Genomic DNA, 17,551 nt, shown 5'->3' with positions numbered 1-17,551 from the left:
GTGACGTCATCTCTGCAGATTATACATACAATAATCATGTCAAGGACACTCAAGGTCACGTGTAATCATGTCAAGTTCGCGCGCTTTGTGTTGCTTGCCGTCAGTGAAGAAGCAAAAACATGACTTCCATTTTTTTCGTTCAATGTATAATAAAACAATTATTCGATTCGGTTTTTGTGATATCCAGAATAATCAAGGTCTCGGTAACGGTTATCAGCCGAAGCCGAAGGCGGAGGGTGATAACCCTACCTCGACCTTGATTATTCTGAATATCACAAAAACCTCATCCAATAATTGTTTATTATCACACCACTTGACGCCGACCAGTTTACTTGAGGCTGTTTTTTCCTTATTGTTTGTATCGTTGTTGAAAATAGCGTGTGACTTTTTCTTACATTCTCTGGCTTGTAACCTGTATTCAGCGTGTCTCAGATTCTTGTAAATAAACTCCATCATTGCTGGCGGCTCCCTCCACTATTTGTTGTATTACTTGTCTCCTCTACTTATAATAGAAATGTTTTCTATTCGGCTGAACGAAGCGAAACAGAGTAGAATTTGTATTATTACTGCAATGCTTTTGCACAGTTTGCTGTCAACTCAAGGAGGAGAATATATCGTGAATCCAAATGAATGAATTACAGTAACTCAAACAGATGCGCTTTTCACATCATTAATACTTCATCATAAACTGAATGATCATTTCCACTTACAAGATGACTACATGTAGTCTCACGTTTGCAAGACAAGGGCGTCATTTTTCGCCCAAAAAGAATGTCTTCTTTTCACAGTGATTTTGAAATAATTAAATTCTTCTGAAGGCTTGATCGCTGAATTCGAGAACTGCGAATATACTCACACCGAGAAAGAGGCCATAATTTCCACCTAGATTTGTTGAAAGAAAACTGGTAGAATCGATTACTGGGTCGCGTACTCCTTCTGTCAGTGTTTCGTTTTAAGCGTAACTTTTGAAAGGTCTGATTGCATTTGCATTTCGCATTGCGCAGTTACAGAAATTAGCTCATTACTTCACTATTCCTTTTGCTCCATTTCTCTCACTAAAAATAGCGCAGGTTGATTCGCCAGACCCGGTGTTACCAAAGTTACTTACACGCTAGAGTCCATGTCTGGAGCACTGGACTTTGTTCTATTTTGTTGTAGCTTAGATCCTCAAAGTATTTGTCCAAGGAAATAATGCTATCACTGTAAATATTTAAAGAAATAGTGACTTTTGTAATTAATTCGGAGCCGAGGTTAAAACCCATCAAATATTTCGCTTGTGCGCAGATGGCCTAAGCGCGTCACATGACTGACTATGCCCCAGCTACGCCCTACGCCCTTCTCGGAACTAGGGTACCGCGAGATTCGTAGGTAAAATATAAACTCATTTGTTAATCCACGTTGTCCTCGGCGTCGCCGTCGTGGTTTCTTAAGCTCCCTAATGTACGCGGGCAATAAGGAGCTTAATCAAGCAACGACAACGGCGACGCCAAGGACGACGCCTAGTAAAATATGAATTTATATCAGCGAAATTCGCAATTGTCTAGCCGTTCAGTACACCGTTAGCTTTTAAACCGTGCTCAGGCTACATTTGCAAAAACAGCGTTCAATTCCAGAGGAAAATACGAAAAATTAACCGTCGTCGTTCGGGTTCCTCAGACTACGCAGAACTTGGTCATTTCGCGTTCTTGTTTTGCAGAGGACGGCAAAGAAATGTACAAAGATTTATAACGCACGTGCACAGCTATTGTTCTGCTCATTAAATGTTCGGTGACGCCGTTCTCGTTGCCGTCATCGTCGTGTTTTACTTAGGCCCGGTTCAGACGCCATACTTCACATGAGCCGACTCGAATTCGAATATAGGCCGACCCAAATTAATTTATACCGGCTGAATTGATTCACACGCCGATTTCAATTCCAGCTTAACTAAATTCAATAGTAAATAAAGTGCATTTCGATCGGCGCTGATACATGCTGAACTCCCGTAAACATAGTACAGTGAAACCTGTATTAAGTGGACACACTTGGGACCCTCGCTAGTGTCCGCTTAATACGGGGTATCCGCTCTAAGCAGGTTCTAACGTATTGTGCAATAATCGTTAATTATTAACCCTTTTGTAACTCACTGCAACACAGTGTAAGATCAAAGACTGCTCATAGCGCAATGTTCAGTCAGTCAATGCATCAATCTGGAATAATCTACTTAGCTTTGAAACGATATCGTTGAGCAATGTTAGGGTCTGTTTACAAGGAGGGAGAGTTACCCTAGCAAGCGGGTTAACCCTAGCTGGAGGGCAAAAGATAGCCCGGGTTTACAGGCAAAATTTGACAGGTAGGATAACCCTATAAGCCGGGACAACTTAATGCGCGGTTACACTCAAAGGGTCTGAAAACAATTAGAAAGTAAACCCGGGTAGGCGGGTTAACCCTACCTGGAGTGTTTACAAGGGGTAAAGGGTAACCCTAGCACGCAGATAGGGTATCCCACCTACCCGGGTAACCCTAGTTGCCTTGTAAACACGATGAAGGAAAAAAGAGGAAATGTCTGAGTGCTTGCTACGATAACCCGCCCTCCTTGTAAACAGGCTCTTAGTCTGAGCTGAGTTTTTAGAACTAAAAAGCCCTTGAAGTGTCCCCTTATTGCAGGTTTTGTGCAACAAAATGGCTTAATATTGGTGTCCACGTCCACTGAAGTCCACTGAATGCAGGTTTATTATACAGTAAATGTAGGAAGACAATTTTGGGACTCAAGCTGGTGTTCACTTAATCAGTAGAGGGCGTCCACTTAATGTGGGGTCCGCTTAATACAAGTTTCACTGTGAACAGCATCCATGCAAGCCGTCCTGTGAAAAATGTAAGAAAGGAGCAGAATGAGGCAAACTGGATTAATCTATTTACACGTAATCAGTTCAAGAAGACAACTGATAAACTAGTTCAGATGTCGTACTTTCACATGAACTTAATTTCAACATAAAATTTCAACTGCCAACCTTTTTGTATGCCATGAAATACAACACACAACTTAGGCAAAAAGCCCAACTCAAATATTCAGGTCAATTCACAAATGCAATGTCTACACGTAATTCAAACACAAGCACGAAAACTATGACGAATACACATTAATTTTGATGCTGTTTACCAAGGTGGCACTGTGGCAACAAGTTTGCACACGAAAACAGGAAAACACAAACTGCACATATAGATCGGCTTCTTCCGTGAAGATTGGCGTCTGAATCAAAGCCCGTCCACAGCCGTTATTCACAACTGAGCCAAGCGTGAAGAACGTTAACGGCTGAGCCGATTCAATCAGCCGTTTTGAATTGATTCAGACGCCGTACTTCACATGAACTTAATCTCATTGAATTCGATTCGGCTCATGTGAAGTACGGCGTCTGAACCGGGCCTACAATAGATAATGAAATAAAGAAATAAAATAAATAAATCTCATGGTATTTTCCCGTGGGGGGGGGGGGGGCTCCCTTATACGGGCTATATAGGTATGTGCAGCTCCAAAGAGTGGTTTTTCAGTTGTTTTGGTCATAAAAAGGGTATCGATTTTAGCTGATTTTGGCCATTTTGGTCATAAATAGGGTATGGTTTTGCACTCTAGCCTTGATAAGGGTATGTTTTAAGAAAAAGCCAAAGGTCGTAAATAGCGTTTCGAATTTTTGGTCAGGCCATAAACAGCAGGGTAGGGAATATTGCAGATTTCGGTCATAAATAGGGTAAGGGTTTGGGGAAGCGGACGGCACATCCCCCCCCCCCCTATTTTTCTGGGAGTACTCCCGGGTTATTTGCACTGCTGTGCTAATTGGGGACGCTATCAACGAAGACACAAATGTTGCAAATAGAACTGAAAACTCGTTAAAAGTCCAAACTGGTTGGATGCTGACTAGTCGGCTATTTACAAGACGTGGAGGATCAACGAACTCAAATCCATCTGGTAATCAAGGTGGTACTCGCGATCAGGCGTGTTATTTGGCATGTGCGAAATAAACGCGCGTAATAAAAAAGTTTGAACCACCTGCAACATAGTCGAGGCGGTCGGCTTCCAAGAATCCTTTTTATTATATCTCTCACTGAGTTAGTACGCGCGCTGTGATTGGTCAATTTAGCGGGTCGTACTCTCCTGTACGGCCCGCTAAAATTTAAAGTTGGTGAATAGAAATTGTTTCCGAGCCCGTCAGGCACACAGTAGAGATATAATAAATATCTTACTAACATCGTCTTCTCGGTCCGTACTGTAAGTTATGGATCCTCTTTTCTTCCCCTTCGATCAATGACCCGCGCGCTTCGCGCTTGGACCATAAATCGAAGGGGAAAATATTCGGTCCGTAACTTACAGTACGGACCTCGAAAATGGTTAGTAAGAGGTATTTATTTTTTATTTTATTTTTTTCATGGGCGGAAATTTCCTCTGCAAAATTGCCGAGGGTTAAAATTCAATTTTTCAGTGGTGTTGTAGAAATTTCCCATCAAAATATTCACGACATTTCTGGTCCCGATGACTATAAAATGTTCGCCACTTAGGGCAAATGAGTAGCATAAACATAAACGGTACAAAAGATGTCTTGAGAGTCATCATCTATTAACTCTTTTGTTTCCTTTTGAAGTAATTGGTTTCTCCATACTAATGAAGCATACAAAACAAACAAACATACAAAATAGCCGCGAAAATACAGTCCCCCATATAGAAACAAAACATATAAAACACGGCACTGAATGGCAAGCTGCTATGTCGTGAAAATGACGTGCCAGAGTATGAGAGCTTTTAAACAATCTGTCATGTTTCCAGAAGAGAAAACAAATTTTAAGCAGATGAAAATGCGTTCTTCTGAATATTAATCAGTAAAATAGACAGCAAAAGGAAAACCTGCTAATTTATGCATTATGTGTTTAAATTGATAATACACCAGCTGGAAAACATGAAAGCCAGAGGTCTCCGATAAACATAATTTTTAACAGCGAAGGGCCGTTGATATACTTGCAGCTTCACTGCATTGTTATCACTGGGGATGTTTCTTTTTCACTATTTTTGCGGTGAGTAAATGCGTTTTAAAGAATCACATGAGCATATATTGAAAGAAATGTTTATCATTACGAATTTCAAAGTAGATCAGTTCTCACCTTGTCGTGTAATATATATCGACATTTTTAACAAACCGTGAAAGAAGAAAATGTTGGCCCGATATCATCTCACAGCTCGCGTGTCCATTCTACGGAAAGAAATATTCGTTTCATTTGCATGTCTTTTATTCGCATTTCACTTAAACAGTAGAGCGGCTGTTGATGGAAATTGCCTGAACGCGTTTGTTTAAATTGCGTGTCATATTTTCATCAAATTTCACGCACATTGGTTGAATGTTGGGAGCCTGAAACATGAATATAAACACACGCTTGATTCTTTTTCGAACTATTTGGTTTTCGAGGCGACAAATGATTAGTTGGACTCTGATTTCGTGTGGTTTTCATAATTGCACTCTCGGTGTAAATGGTAATCATGCAAGTGTTGTTAGGTAAAGTAACAAAAGTGTCAAAAAAAAGTAAAAAAAAGATTAAAACGTTTTGGATTTAACTTTTCTTCAGTGGAAAAATAACAAGAATCCTGCTCATATCACCGCCTTCTCATGCAGGCAGAAAGAACCATTTTCTTGTCCTTGCCGGGCAGGGAATTCGTAATAGGAATCACGAGGATATCCGAAGGACATGATTAAACATTTAGAGGGGTTTTTTAGAAGTTCGACTTAACCCCAAGGGCAAAATGGGAAAAAGCACTACCCTTCAGCTCGGAGCTTGTGTAAAATCCTGTTGTGCATATGTTTATCCAAAGACATGCAAACTGAAGATGTGTATATGAAAACATGATTGACCATCGCAGTTATACACCCATGCACAACTTAAGCAGTTGTGCGTCCTGTTCAATCCTGATTTTTTTGTTTGTTTGTTTGTTTGTTTGTTTGTTTGTTTTGTTTTGTTTTGTTTTGTTTTTCAGGCTTTAATTTAACTGCTTAAGTTGTGTATATAACTGCGATGATCAATCATGTCTTCATATCTTTCTCTGCAGTTCAAATATATGATCTTTCATATATTCACTTGTATCTTCACCATCAGTCCACGGGTACATTACGAGCCAGAAGCACATCACCTTGTTCATGGGGATATGCTTCTGTACGAACTCACAACGTGACCAGCTCCCAGCTGGCTTGATAGCTGGCTTGCTAGTTGCTAGAGCACTGCATCGGTATAGTAGAGGTGATGGGTTCGAATCCCCTTCAAGCCTGAATTTTTTAGGCTTTAATTTCACAACTGCTTAAGCTGTGTATAACTGCGATGACTAATCATGTCTTCATATCTTTCTCCGCAGTTCAATTATATGATCTTTCATCTATTCACTTGTGAAGATACGTGTATCACCAAACAATGGAAAACAATAATATCTGAAACATTTACAATACGGAATAAAACATTGAAATAGCTTAATTTTAGTTTCCTTTATGGAGCGAACTCCAGCAGCTGAGACATTGCTTGAGATCCGTAACGACTTGATAAAATTTGAGTTATTTTGTCGTCGGTGTATCTCGAAAACCTTGAAAGTGCAGAAAAACTATTATTTTCACAGATGTTGTTTCAGTCTAAATAGTATTTGATGGCGTAAATTTACTTTAGCCATGTTTCAGCAAAGTGTCCAACATTTTTGTTCGAAATTTGACCGAAATGCGATAAAAAGTGTCCGAAATTTTAACGTCCCAAAATTTTTGCAGGTAATGTAGCTCCTTTGCAAACATACAAACCTTATTGTACAATGAATTTTGAATAGTACCTACAGGAAATTACCTACTGACAAAACAATACTAAATCGACAATCTGAATCTCTTTGCACGCTCGTGAAAACAGAATTTAAATTCTCAAGAAAATTTATACAGACAAAATAGCACTAAATTCAAATTTAGACGATCCAAACAGCCAAATGGCTCCCTTGTGGGCAGTGCTACAATAGAACCCCCACCTCTTTTCTTTTTCACCCCACCCAGTCTGGGGGCCAGTTCACGAGATCCAGACTGCTCAATACTTGGACCATGCAGGTAATAAAGCGTTATACTTGGACCAGGTAATAAAGCGTTCTGATTGGCTGATTTTAGCTAATTGCAATAACATTCGATTGCTTCTTTATCATCATTCAGGATTTTGTCTGCTGCTCAAGGCACTGGTGATAGCTAAAGGTAAAATCAATATTGTAGAATCGTGCTTCAATCTGCTGTTTTTTATTTACTTTGCTTATATCTTAGTTTTAGCAGATATCTTTTAAAAACATACCTTGTTTAGCCTCATACTTGAACCACCCTAGGCCACAGGCGTTCTTCCTTGTCTTGCTGTCTGCGCGATGTAAGTCTGGTAAGGAGTGAGTGAGAGTACCGGCTTTTGAGTCGTCACCGCTCACCAAGACTTTCGCTTTTCTAACGAAAGCCAAACACACTGGGAGTTTTCAGAGGCAGCCGTAATCGCAGTTGAAGAGTCAATAGCAGTTATTTTTGTTGTTGTTTCAGCAGCAATGGGACAATGCAATACTCCAGGAGCAAACGAAATTGTTCGCCTGACTGAAAAAACGGGAACGCTCGATCACGTCTTGAATTCTTCAGTGCCTTCAGACGACGTGAAGTGTATAACATGGATCATAACCGTACCAGAGGGACATGTCGTAAAGTTACGAATCATAGCGTTTTGGTATTTGGATCGTGCTTGCAAAAATTCTACTCTTCAAATCCGCGATGGCCCGAATTCTACTAGTGAGGCTTTTGAATCTTTGTGTGGACTGGGGAAAGACGAATTGGTAACTCTCTTTTCCAGCGATCGTCACCTCTGGGTTCAGCTACAATATTCAAATGACCACAAGGCAGAGATATATGCTGTGTTTGAGGCTGTTAAGCAATGTAAGGTTTTCAGACTCCCAATCATTAGGTTATGTACCCTATATCATGCTAGAATTTGAACCTGGTCGCGTAAACAAGGAGCAGTTGTTTTGCTCGATGAGAAATAGTTAAAGAGGCATGACAAATTATAGCCAAATATTCATGAACTCAATCCATTGAAACGCGACTTGGACACGGGGAGAGAAAAGGAAGCGACTGTAGTCCTTCCTCTTCATTAAGTGAACTGTTAACCCTAGTGCGTGCAACATGTGCAGCTGTTACAAATTGCTGTCTTATTCATCAACACAAAATCTCGTTCAGCTTAACTAACCAATTCCTCGGATATATTTCACACCGACTGATTCAAGAACAACAGTTTTCAAGCGGGCATTAAAGGCTTCTTTCAATCAGACGAGAATGAATCACATGACACGTCAAGTGTGTTAACCTATCTCTCCTTTTTACATTTTCTAGCTGTGGTGGGGTTATGCAGAGGCCCACAAAACCAAGTCATCTCTCTGACAAGCGAGACAGGAAGAATTTTCTCGCCGTTGTTCCCGAGTGACTTTCCCGCTGGCATAAAGTGCACATGGGTGATCACAGTACCTGAAGGACACTACGTGAAGCTTAGAATGAAGTCCCTTAAGTTGGATCGTTCTTGTTCTTATTCATTTCTGTATATTTGGGATGGGTGGAATTCAACGAGTGATTTGCTCAACAAATTCTGCGGCGAGGAGTTCGAGCCCTCGGTGTTTTCCAGCGGTCGCTATCTCCGTGTTCATCTCGACTCTAGCAGGATGTCAGGGTCCAGTTATCACGCACCTGGTTTCGATGCTGTTTATGAAGCAGTGAACCGACGTAAGAGACAAATAATCTAATCTAGAAATTGGGTGTTTCTGAAAAGTTAAGATATTTATTCGCCATGGAAAACAATCTTCCTGCAACATGTAAAACTATATAATTGCAGTGATTTTTAAAATCATAACAATCATAGTTGAAATTTTAGTTTCGCTATTTACGGTGTGGTCTGAAACCGGACCAGCCAAACCATGAGCCCGTTTCTACTGACAGAGGACAACAGAGAAACCTGTTGGCAAAGGATGTTTGAATGATCTCTTATCTGGACCGAGCTAAAGCACCTGGGAGCTTCGAGAGGTCTTTGGACTCGTATTCTCCTTTTTTTGTTACTTTGTTTGTTTGCATTTGAATCAATGCATTATTTAAAATCTCTGACATGAGCAAGAAATTTATATAAGGCCAGGTTAATTCACCTTTTAACGCAGATAGCCATTACTTAAAAGGTACTTTTCTACTTAAAACATTTTACTACGTAACCCAAACTAAATCTCAGTCACAGTTTCATCAACTTCGTCAACTTTACAGTTTTGCAACAAATACGCATTTTTGCTTTTCAAACTTATCATTTTATCTTTAATCTTTTTTCAGTACCAGCTCCATTCGCCTGCACTGCGGCTATCAAGAGTATCACATTGACGTCACTGTCTGGAACTTTGGCCAGTTATAATTACCCTCTCCATTATGACGATGAAATTGAGTGCACCTGGCGGTTTGATGTGGATTCTGATTACAAAATTGAACTGGCATTCGATATCTTCAATCTATCTCTCTCCACTGGATGTACTGCTGACTATGTGGAGATTGACGGCACAAGGTATTGTGGGTCAGAGAAACCAGTTCTCATCACCTTAGAGGGCAGTGACCTGCGCATTAAGTTCAAGTCAAGCGGGAAGACAAAATATCCAGGTTTCAAGGCAAGCTACGAAACAAGGAGTGAGTATGAATGAAGTCAGACCTAACGTGTCCTTAATGTGTCCACGCAATAGGGACATTTATACGAGGAAAATAATCTGCGACATACACAAGCTGCGGCCTACATAAGACGCGAAATAGACTATGTATACGAGCCCGGCTTATATAAGACGCGAAGTACTCGTATAAATGGTTCACGGCTTATCCGCAGCCAATGCCTCGCTTTTATGTTGATTTTCATAGCAATCGCAGAATTGCGCGAACTGTCGCGCTAGCGCGGGAAAAACTTGCGCTTGCGCAGTGTGAGTTCGCGTCTTGCGCGGCTTATTTAGGCCGAGCTCAAAACCCTTGTCTTACACAACAAGCCGCAGCTTATTTTATCCGCGGCTTGTGTAAGACGTGAACTGGTTAAAATGTGCCATTTATACGGCAAGTTCGCGTCTTGTGAAAAAAAAAAGGGCTTATGTAAGCCGAGGATTATTTTCCTCGTATAGATGGTCTTAATGTCTCGCGATAACATTTGCACAAGCTTTGTCAAAATTAATTAGCCTTGTTATATGGCTTTGGCTTGTGGCCGATATAACGCGCGCTCTGACTGGCTAAGAGCGAGATCTGAACGGTCATTATGCAGCCGTAATGCGCACGGGCCGATTACGGATTATGCAAATTAGGAAGAGCCCGGCTCTGAAAATTCAAGCGCATTGAAACGATGAAAGCCGATTTAAAACAGTAAGAGAAAGTAAGAAGCTAAAAGTTTAGAGAGTTCTCCTTAACAAAATTTATATAGAAGTCGTTTTTGACTTACCAGCCGGTAACCTTGGCGGGCACTAGGGAAAAACAATCAAAGTTTGCCGAGTCTTAAGTAAAGCTAAAATCGCTAAGTGGAAAACACCATCGGCAGATCTGTCACGCATCCTGAGCAGAACACAACGAAGAAACTTATAACATATCATCTTAGTCACAACAATTACAGAAATATTGAACTCCGTCACAGTTCTCATCAAATATATTCCCTCGCTTTACACAAGCAAGGGTAAATCAGCTTCCAGGATCATTAGATGTAAACAATCGGGCGGTTTCTGTCGGTAGCAGTGTTTCTAATAACTGCAGAAGTTCTAGACGTTCACAAGGCTTGAAAAGTTCATCCATAAATCCCAGAATGATGAAGGCGAAGATATGTTGTCGAAAGCGAATGCAAAGATCGGGTTATTCTGAGCAGTGCATTCTGAAGCATTAGTATTTTCTTTCACCGAAAGACCGTTCGTTTGGACTATTTTGAAGCACTTTCTGTCTCTTCCATGTGCGTTGACGTTTCGCCACAAAAGTCGGAAAAACTCCCCCATCAACTTGAGGCACCACGATACTAAAACACCTTTTTGAGGCTGTGACAATCACTTTTCCGGTAAAGAAATGTGTATTTTTACTAAATACGTAATACAGTGGTGAAGTTCACTGACTGTGTAGTTTTGCCCTGAGTTTGAGACGATGAACGAATCGGTAAACGCGCGCATCACCGGATGTAAATTGACGACTTCCACTCGAATAACTTTTTCTTTCCTTTAATTCATGGGCCATATAATAAACAACTTATTAACCTCGACCGTTCGGTCGTTACGGGAAAATCTCAAACCTCGGCCTACCGTATTGGCCTCGCTATCGCTCGGTCAATACGGCAAGGCCTCAGTTTGAGATTTTCCCGTAACGACCTCACTCTCGGTTATTAAGTAGTTATTATTCAGATTTATATAATAATAAAATGAATGCGCGCGCTCTGATTGGTCAATCAGCTATGGTTTATTGTGCCAGTAAACTTATGAAAATTTCGCGTGTCTTCTGAATTATTATATAAAAGTAATAGACCACAAGTTTCTATGGTTTAGAGGTATGATAAACCACTTGGGATGTTGGCAGAACACTCGAAGAATTCGTAAATTTTACGAATTCCTCTCGTGTTCTTCCAACATCGCGCGTGGTTTATCAGCCTACGAACCATAAAAACTTGTGGTCTATTGCTTAACTAATCAGATGGCATAATTCTTACGTCCTACTACGGCATTATCGCTTCCTTTGGTGTAGTGGGGTGGGGGGAGCGGGGAGAGGATTTGAAAAACCCACAAAATTCTGGCCTAAGTGAAATTAATAACTATGAAACAACCTGCAGTGCTATTCGATCGAAGAATCGGTCCCGTAACGCTATAAAAGTTCAAATATTCATATCATAGTTCCCTGAAATAAAAGAGCTCCATTGCGATGTATCTCATATCAATTTTTGCGTAGAAAACATAATTTCAAATCATAAAAACTTCAAACCAAAAGAGAATTTAAGATATGCCAAACAGCGACAGGTACAACGAAGATTTTGGAAGACTGAAATGGACTGTTAATTAACAAAGCAAAGACTCGACGACTCGACGTAACTCCTTCCACATCTTTCCCCAGGGACAACTACAGCCATTCTTAAGATTATAGGAATCTGTGTTGGATCTACACTAGTCGTTTTGTGCGTGGCTACCAAGTTCTGCTACAGATGCCTCTGCAAGTCTCGCCATGAAACTGAGCTCGGTTTTGGTCAAATAACAACTGAAAGTGCTGATACTGAAACTGAGGTTATGCATTCACAGGAACGAAACACTACACTTTAGTTTGGCTTTGTCGTAAAACCTTGCTTGAGATGGCTTACAACAACAAAGCTTGATATGTGGCAACTTGCTAAAGAATCGGTGGTATCAAGCACAGATTAATGAGGACACTTCGGCTTGGCTTGAGACTTGTTGCAATGCGTAGTGTAACCCTAACATGTAAATAATTTATTTAGATTTATAGTGCTATGATTGTTATATACTCAATCAGTCATCATGCATCACGTGACTGTACAAAACGTTCATACCATACACTGTAAAGTGCGCATACCCGAAGCACTTTGTACAAAGTTTTGCAAACTTCGCTCTTTAATCAGTTAATCAAATAGGCCCTTTGCACGATCCGGTCACATGGTACAAAATCACACATGCTGGTGTGCAAGTTCCGCAGTGGGACTTCCAAAACAAAGGCAGGTCCAGGTGGACTGATACGAGTGGCATTATTTTGGAAGTCCCATTGTGCAACTTGCTCACCAGCATGTGTGATTTTGTACCATGTGACCGAATCGTGCAAAGGGCCTATCTATATGCATTGATTTATGACCAATTTATAAATTATTCATTTTTTTTTTTATCTTTAAGTAACGCTAAACCTAAACTGTACCACAGGCTGGGCGCATACAGTTTCTGCTATTTGTATTTTTTTTTTTACGCAGAGTTTTATATGTTAAATAAAGGCGAGGAATAAGTGATCACTAGTTTTGAATACAGTTCTGGTAACTTAGGCGGATATCTTTAGTGTTTTCACTCAAGTTATCATTCTTCCATGTAATTAAGGTGTCATTATCCTTATGGGGATTAATCCAGCTGAGTATGGTGCATGGAAATTCTATCAGCTGTTCATGCGCGTCGTTTTTCCCGACTTGCTTCCCCTGGGAAATTAAAGTCGAGCCCGAGGGTGTAAGTGTGATACCAAATGGTATAGGTGAGTTGGTTTGGTCTTAAAATTTGGAAAATTGAAGCCCTTCTCAAATGTGAAGGCTGGGGGAAGCCGATCATGGCTAGCTAAGGTCATGTATTAGAGACGTGAACGAATTTTGGAGTTGGGTCAAATCTGAAAGAGGGTATGGAAAACAACACATTTGGGTCGAAAAAAGGAAGCGTTGCAAGCCCCCACCAAAAATTGAGGGGAATCCCCTTCCCCCACCCCAACTTGGGTATATCCAGGGAAAGGGAAACTAATTATGCTACTTTACAAGCAATATAAGGCTGTACACTGGGTAGCTATTCTTGCTATCTGGTTGTTGAAGTAGTCTTATTACTAGTAGTAGTAGTAGTAGTGATTTGTTCTTGTCCAAGAATGCAACATGGCAATGATTCCACTACAGCAATTAGATTCATTACCAACTACTCAATATTATTAAGCGCTTTCTCGTCTTAGCGTCCTCATCCAAATGCAGAGGGTTCTTGTTCGAATGGGAAGCAGGCAGCAACCAGCGAAGATTGCGTGACATTAAGTTGATCACGTGGTGATGTAACGTCCGCGCTATCAGGCTCCACAAGTCCGCGTTTGCCGCAGATGTTGCGGGGAATGAGGCGAGTAATGGCCTCCCTAAAATAAGACAGTCTCAGAGCATACACAAACGGATTGATCAATGAGTTCAGTGTGATTAACACAAAGTGCATGTCTCTTAACCAATGAATGAACTCACAGCTGCAAATGATGCACGTATTCATGACATAAATCATGATACACGCAGGGCCATAGCACACCAGGAAGGCGAGCAGCATCGTCACATGGGTTTTGGTTAGCTTTCTTTCCCACATCATGTTTCTTTCCAGAGCTTTCTTCCGTTCGGCATCGCTCTGATGCAAGTTGTTTAGCTCCTTGACTTTCTGCTTTACAGCCAGAAATATACGAATATAGGTGAACGCCAAAATAAAAATCACGCAGATTAGCGTCAAAGTGGCGAAGATAAAGGCGTATGTGACGAAGCCAGTGGCAAACAGTGCGCCGCTGCAAGAAATTGACAACACCCAGATGAAGATGGAGGCTTGTAGGACGCGTGTGTTTGTCATGTTAGCACGGTACCACATGGGTGAGGTAATCGCCAGATACCGGTCAATTGTGAGAATGCACAGGCTGAGAAGCGAGGCGGTACAACACATGAAATAGACAAACTGCGACAGCCACGAGTAGTTGATTGACAGGCCATGCGCCTCATTCCAGTGCGTGTACATTGACAGGGGTTCCACCGTGGCACCCACGATCAGATCCGTGATGGCCAGGTTTAAAATGAGTAGAATGTAAGGAGTGCGTCGGAGATTCTTGTTGGGATCCATAAGAACAGAGAGAATAATCAGCAGATTACCAGGAACCGTGACAAAGCAGAAAACCGCAGCTATGGACAGAGTGGTAAGTGACACTTCTCTTGGCGCCCAGACTCCTCGACAGTGGCTCGCTCCCAGACCCATCTTAGTTCACACGGTAGTCACAGCTTTTTTGTTTCCTTAGAAGTAATAATATACGCAATAGTACTTCGTTAATTAATTTTATATTAACAAGACAAAGACTTCATTATTTTCCTTTCAATGAAAAACAAATGGAGGTAGTCCTTTTTTCGTTTGTATGCAATTTTATTGTGCGTGCTTACGTTTGAAAATACTGAGAAATCCTCTTTGAAATGCTAAAAACTCTGGCAGCCACTTATGAAAATCATATGTTCTTTGGCCTTGAATATAATCGAACAACAACACTTCAAGACCTTCAATAGTGAAAATGTTACGTGCAATGCCGGAAAATTAAAAAACTCACAAGCTCCGGGTTGCGTTTACAACGACGATCGGATTTTTTGTCAAAGAACACGTCTAATTAAAAAGCTGTTAGTTATTTGCGTACGGCAAAGCCCAAAAGTGTGATTCCTCGAAACCTTTCTGAAAAACAGTTGTAGATATGAAAGTAAGACCAACTATTGAAACATGATGAAAGAGGTACTTGCAACGACTAACTTCTAACTCTCTTGGTAAGTTAGTTTGAAATGAATTGAGCGAAATATAACAAAAACATGCATATGATGCTATAACAGTGAACGCATACTCTAGCTGAAAGATGAACACCGATGTCGATCATCAAATTCACTATACAGTATTGTATACCCGGGTTCAAGATTTAACATAAAATACAATTTTTTCTACTAAAGAATGAAGGGTTACCTGACGCATCTCTCTCCAGATTGAAAACCTTCTAGATCGTGCGTTTTTTCGGAAAACGTGAGTAATTAACTCGGGACAAAAATAACTTATCCCGATATGAAATGGCTGCTTTAATGGACCGCTCGGTGTCTTCAAAGAACACGTACCGTTTTACCTTTGTGAAGATAAAAGGGTAAATTAAAAGGTTCCGGTTTTTGTAATTTATTACGATTATCTTTCCTATTTTCCTCGCAACGTTATGTTCAATGATGTCATGATCAGTTATATTAGAGATAGAGATCTAGAGATATTTTGAGCTAATTAAGAACTTTGCTTGCTTTTACTTATGCCTTTATACTCGGGTTTATAACACGAAGCCTAACATGTTTTCTTGAGTTTACCAGCTTCGTTTTTCCATAAAAGATAAACATCTTTTTAAGGAGCTCAGTCGAGGTTCGCACATCTTGAAAAGTTAAGGTAAAATTTTTCAATTTCGTCGTTTACAATTCCTGTTAATCTTCTCCATCCTTAACCATCCCTGTTCCTTCATGAATTATTATTATCTCTTTGATGTTTATTTTTGTTTTAGAAAGCTATTATTTTCAGGTTTTTGTACGTGGCAAAAATAACTCAAAATACCATGCCTGCATTCCTTTCAGACCCGGGGAGGGGGTACTCAGGTAAATAGTGGCGTGGAGGAGCAAAGCCTTTTTTGACTTTAGGGCAGGGTTAGGGGAGGACGAATAACAATAAGAGAATATGAATTTAGTGGCGAATTGAAGCGAAACCCAGGATTCTCATTTTTATGTCAAACATTTGCAACAATTACACTAAAACCGTAGACTTAATGTAAAGAAGACTGTTCCAGGTTTATTTCACCGTCTTAAGTTTGTAACAGACGTGTGATGAAAACAAAAGGTCGTTAAAGCAAGGTGGAGGCATTAATTCTCTCTTGTATTAGTACGAGACTCGTTTTAGCCTAATAGCACCTCATTCGGGTCTAACAATTTGGCCTTATTCGAACCCCTCTCCCCTATCACTACCATACTTGAATGCTTCGTGAGTTTGAAGGCGTTCAAAATATGAAATGAACTAGTTTACAATGTCCCAAGATTTGTTCATTCTTTTCACATCGTTGGCTCACTCGGTGAAGTAAATTATTACACTTTGCAACACATTCTCAGCCTATCTTTGCAGCTCCACAGCAACAGATTGTATTGTTTACTGTGATCTTACGGTTTGAGAAACATACCCAATAAAAGAAATAGATATTAATACATGGCCGCTCGTACATATGGAATTTTTCGTTGAGTGTTTAACCAGATATTGCACCGGCAAGTTAACGCAGCGACGCAGCGAACGAATGAAATATCGAATTGAATACGAGATTAAAAATTCCATATCTATATGCACCCTTGTATTATTCTCTATACTGTAACAAAAGAGAACGGAAAGTTCAGCTATCGCGCTTTGTTTGAAAAGAAACGCATCGAGACCTTCAAACGAAGAAAATTAGTCAATTTCGACACACTTTCCAAGGCCAAATTAAAGTTTTGAAGAAAAACGAACAAATATGTAAAGAATACCGGCGTAAACTGACACTTCGAGCTGTATAACGCCATTTGACAATCATGATCAGTTTTTCCTTTTCTCGGACGAATTTCATTTCCTATTGCCGACGCAATGTAAAACGATCTAGGAGAAATTTTAATTTCCGCATGGTTACGATATGGAGTGGAAAATATATCAAAACTAACGAAATTATTCATAAAATTCAACGATGTTTACAAAGTAGTTTCACTAAATCCGTAAAATTGATTCTGGAGTAATAATTAATTCCTATTGGACACATTTTGTTCTTTTTTTTGTTTGGTTGGTTGGTTGCTCGTTTGTTTGTTTGTGTATAGTAGAAACCCAGTTCTATGAACAAATGATTGCTCGGCGTGCCTTTTTTCCGCGTTTACATCCGATAAGAGAACATGTTTACAAACGGTAACAAATTTTGCACCATGTCAAAGACGTTAGTTTTTCATGTACATCTTAAAGACAGTTTTGTAGTCAGCGAGATAAGCTGGAGGACATGATCTACATCTCTCCCTCAAGTCT

At 40.3% G+C, this 17,551-nt stretch overlaps 2 protein-coding genes across 3 annotated transcripts; one reads left to right on the top strand and one right to left on the bottom strand.

The window, feature by feature from the left end:
* Positions 1-4,871: 4,871 nt before the first annotated feature.
* Positions 4,872-13,009, top strand: LOC110061553 (tolloid-like protein 2). Of its 2 annotated transcripts, none has more exons than XM_089298467.1 (6): positions 4,872-5,037; positions 7,179-7,217; positions 7,545-7,925; positions 8,379-8,762; positions 9,351-9,695; positions 12,114-13,009. In XM_089298467.1, the coding sequence occupies exons 1-6, from the start codon at positions 5,013-5,015 to the stop codon at positions 12,314-12,316; spliced, it is 1,377 nt and encodes a 458-aa protein (XP_089154593.1). In that variant the 5' UTR covers positions 4,872-5,012; the 3' UTR covers positions 12,317-13,009. The 2 variants fall into 2 exon arrangements, with proteins under 2 accessions (XP_089154593.1, XP_089154592.1); XM_089298466.1 differs by having other exon boundaries at positions 7,542-7,925.
* On the bottom strand, positions 13,003-14,759 carry LOC149106783 (trace amine-associated receptor 9-like). Its single transcript, XM_089298484.1, has one exon. It carries the CDS (start codon positions 14,726-14,728, stop codon positions 13,700-13,702), a length of 1,029 nt encoding a protein of 342 aa, XP_089154610.1. The 5' UTR covers positions 14,729-14,759; the 3' UTR covers positions 13,003-13,699.
* Between the last annotated feature and the right edge of the window lie 2,792 nt (positions 14,760-17,551).

The sequence above is a fragment of the Orbicella faveolata genome, unplaced genomic scaffold (genome assembly GCF_042242905.1).
Source record: "Orbicella faveolata isolate gen_17 unplaced genomic scaffold, um_ofav_v1 contig_3, whole genome shotgun sequence".
Lineage (NCBI taxonomy): Eukaryota > Metazoa > Cnidaria > Anthozoa > Scleractinia > Merulinidae > Orbicella > Orbicella faveolata.
This window is presented reverse-complemented; position numbering and strand designations above follow the sequence as displayed.

Coding starts and splice junctions, on each gene's coding strand:
- LOC110061553 (XM_089298466.1), top strand. CDS start 5,013: ATGTTTCTTTTTCACTATTTTTGCG. Junction 8,763..9,350: donor TTATGAAGCAGTGAACCGAC/GTAAGAGACAAA, acceptor ATCTTTTTTCAG/TACCAGCTCCATTCGCCTGC. Junction 9,696..12,113: donor GGCAAGCTACGAAACAAGGA/GTGAGTATGAAT, acceptor ATCTTTCCCCAG/GGACAACTACAGCCATTCTT.
- LOC149106783 (XM_089298484.1), bottom strand. CDS start 14,728: ATGGGTCTGGGAGCGAGCCACTGTCGAGGAGTCTGGGCGCCAAGAGAA.